The sequence below is a fragment of the Tachysurus vachellii genome, chromosome 3, assembly GCF_030014155.1.
Source record: "Tachysurus vachellii isolate PV-2020 chromosome 3, HZAU_Pvac_v1, whole genome shotgun sequence".
Lineage (NCBI taxonomy): Eukaryota > Metazoa > Chordata > Actinopteri > Siluriformes > Bagridae > Tachysurus > Tachysurus vachellii.
Window position 1 is genome coordinate 26735925 of NC_083462.1, and position 2937 is coordinate 26738861.

The 2937-nt window shown below is 42.5% G+C and overlaps 1 protein-coding gene across 1 annotated transcript in view; it reads left to right on the forward strand.

The window, feature by feature from the left end:
* The first annotated feature begins 1163 nt into the window (after positions 1–1163).
* Positions 1164–2937, forward strand: part of runx2b (RUNX family transcription factor 2b) — a 29975-nt gene continuing 28201 nt past the window's right edge. The window contains exons 1-2 of the mRNA XM_060866514.1: positions 1164–1286; positions 1474–1605. Coding sequence (XP_060722497.1) covers positions 1238–1286; positions 1474–1605 — 181 coding nt within the window. The 5' untranslated portion in view covers positions 1164–1237. The remainder of the gene's footprint in view (positions 1287–1473; positions 1606–2937) is intronic.

Sequence of the window (2937 nt, forward strand, 5' to 3'; positions counted from 1 at the left end):
TTTCGAAGAATACATTTAAAAAAAAAAAAAAAAAAGGCAGTTTGTTTTAAATATAGTTAACATTACTTTACAAAGCAAAGTGCAACGAAGCGCAGGCCACCAAGAACGCTTTAAAAGTTGTTTACACCATCCCACAATCTAATTCGCTGAATTAAACTAGATGAAAAAATATATTGAGACACATTCCTTACATTCCGATGGTGAGGTTCTGCCTCGAAGCCTGGATGCGTTAAACAAACACCTGTAACCCGTGATCACAGAGCAGACCCGAGCCTCAACCCAGTCTGCATTTTTATGTGGCGTGTGAATCTGATGAGTCACCTGAGCCGATAGTGGTTCTTTAGACGTGTGGCAGGTTTCCCCACACACACACACACACACACACTGCTCAGGCATGATTTACAGGTACTGCCTCTTACAGGAATCACCCACATTATCAAAGACTCACGCATGCATACTAACATGCAGTCATAGACTGTCACAGACTGCTTGTCTTTTGTGCAATGTTGACACAAAAAAAAAAAAGAAGAAGAAAAGAAAGAAAAAAAAAACAACAGTAAAGTGAAGGAAAGTTAATAGTGGAGTCATGGCACTAAGTAAACAGACATATCTAACTGCTGTCCTCATCCCACCTTTGACATGACAGCAGTTACAGGCCACAGCATGCTACCTTGTTGTACTTGAAGCAGAAAGAGGGAGTAGGTGGAAGAAAGCCCAAGGCAGGAAAAGCAAAGCGAACACCAAGCAGTCGCTTCTGCGCTCCATATGCCGTGGGAGGTTGAGGCTGGTAATTGTTCGTGCCCCCCTCCAAAGCCTCATGACTCAGGGGAGCTGAAGAGCTCCATCACCCATCCTCAACACCCCCTCTACCCTCCCACACCCCCCACTCCACCCCAAACCCCCCCCCGAGTGCCAGGAAAAGCTGCCGAACCACGCGTCTCCGCAAGAAGAAAAACAGAGCTAGAGCAGGAAAGAGGGGGAGAAAAAGAGAGAGAGAGAGAGAAAGAGCGCAGAAAGCCGCAGCAGTAAGAAGCTGGCCCACTCATTTCTGTTGCTCTGGTGATGTCACGAGCATGTGACCCTGCCTCTCCAGTGACAGCTTTTTGAAGGGAGGGAAAAAAAGAGAGATTTTAAAGCTTCTGCCGTTTTGGGTTTTTGTGAAGGCTTTGCTCACCTCCTGAGCAACCACAGAACCACAGGAGTTCCGATCAGAATTTTTGCACCGAGCAGCACGTAAATGGTTAATTGTCACAGGTCAGCCTCAGGCTTAAGGAGCGCACCAGTCAGTAAGTACGCTTCAACCGCACTTCTCAGTGCTGAAAGTTTGGCTCCATCCTCTCCAGTTTAGGGGACATTTTTTTTAGCCAGACCTGGTCATTACTTGTGGTCATGAAAATAGTTGATGCGAAAACGCAATTCTTGTGGATGTTTTTACCCTTGCGCTTTTTCTCTTGGCATGATGCGTGTGCCTAGTTGAGGACGCCTCAAAGGTCATCGAAACCATAGAGAAACAAAATTTATCTGTGGCGCAGCTGACGGCGGTGGCAATGGCATCGAACAGCCTCTTCAGCTCGGTGACACCTTGCCAGCAAAACTTCTTTTGGGGTAAGTGATTACTAAGTTGAGCCATTTGAACCATTTATACATCAAGTGTGGTGTGAATTCAATGAAGTCAGTGTGATGGCAGTGTTCAGAGGTTACAGTCAAAGACAGTTCGAAGGTCCACCTACCCGAAATAAGCAACGTTGTGCAAAGAAAATTTGTGCTTGCCATGTCAAGAAAACATTTACTTTACGAATATATATTTGCAAACATTTGCAAAAAGCCAACATGTTTGTACAGCTTAAGGTTACACGTGTGGAAGGATGTCGAGAAGGAAAAAAAAAGGTTCTTGAAAGATATTACCATCAAGCATAAACATTCACTCAGCATGCTGCACACATTTACGGACAAGCAGTGAAACAAGGCATGAAAATTGAGATGAATATGAAAGCAAATACTTGAATGTTTGACACGGCCTGTAGGATTAGTGGGTGTGCATCAGCATCTCTGCAGCTGAATGGACTGAGCAGGAAAAGGGCAGCGTGAAAGTCCGTCACAGCAAAAGCCTGTCTGAAAAATGACCAGAAGAACCAGAAGAATATCTAGAAAATGCTGCAGAATTCTGCAGTGAAAGAATGTCTGCTCACATGTTTTTTTTATAAAAGATGACACAATCAGTCTTATTTGAAATATTGTTCAATCATATCATTAAATTAATACCGTGATCAAATTATGTCATTAAACTAAGAAATAACAGAGTGAAATCAAACAAAGACAAATAAACCAGCTACACGCCATACTATTAAAATGAATTCAGGTTTGCAATTGCTAGATAAATGAAATGCAGTGCTTCATTGTGCTCAACTTCCTAACGTCAAACTCAGGCCTTTCCATTTTGCTTGATCAATGGCTATGCAGATCCCTCCAGAGCAGTTTTGAATAAGTCCAAATGTCTTGTTTCTAAACACAGCTGTGCGGAGTGTGTGTCCCGAGCCACACGAGCTGCACGCTTCCCTCCGTGATGCCGGAGCCAGAGAGGCACTTATAGCAATCAGCACCCTCTATTAGCATGTTAACCTCTGGCCCTCTCTACCGTCTCTGGGGTGAGGGAACAGAAGGATGAGAGTACGATGGCGGGAAGTTAGAGCCTGTAGGATGATAACACAGTGAGATTTGGGCTGCTGCAGGTGTGAGCATTAAAATAATGACCAATGTTAATCAAATCCCACACTGTTTTAACATCTAAGGACCATTTGTGTTTTTTGTTTTGGGATTTTCCTAGATTTTACTACAAGTAATATATATATATATATATATATGTATATATATATATATATATACATATATATATATATATATATATATATATAAAACAAGAAGACATTTCTTTTATTA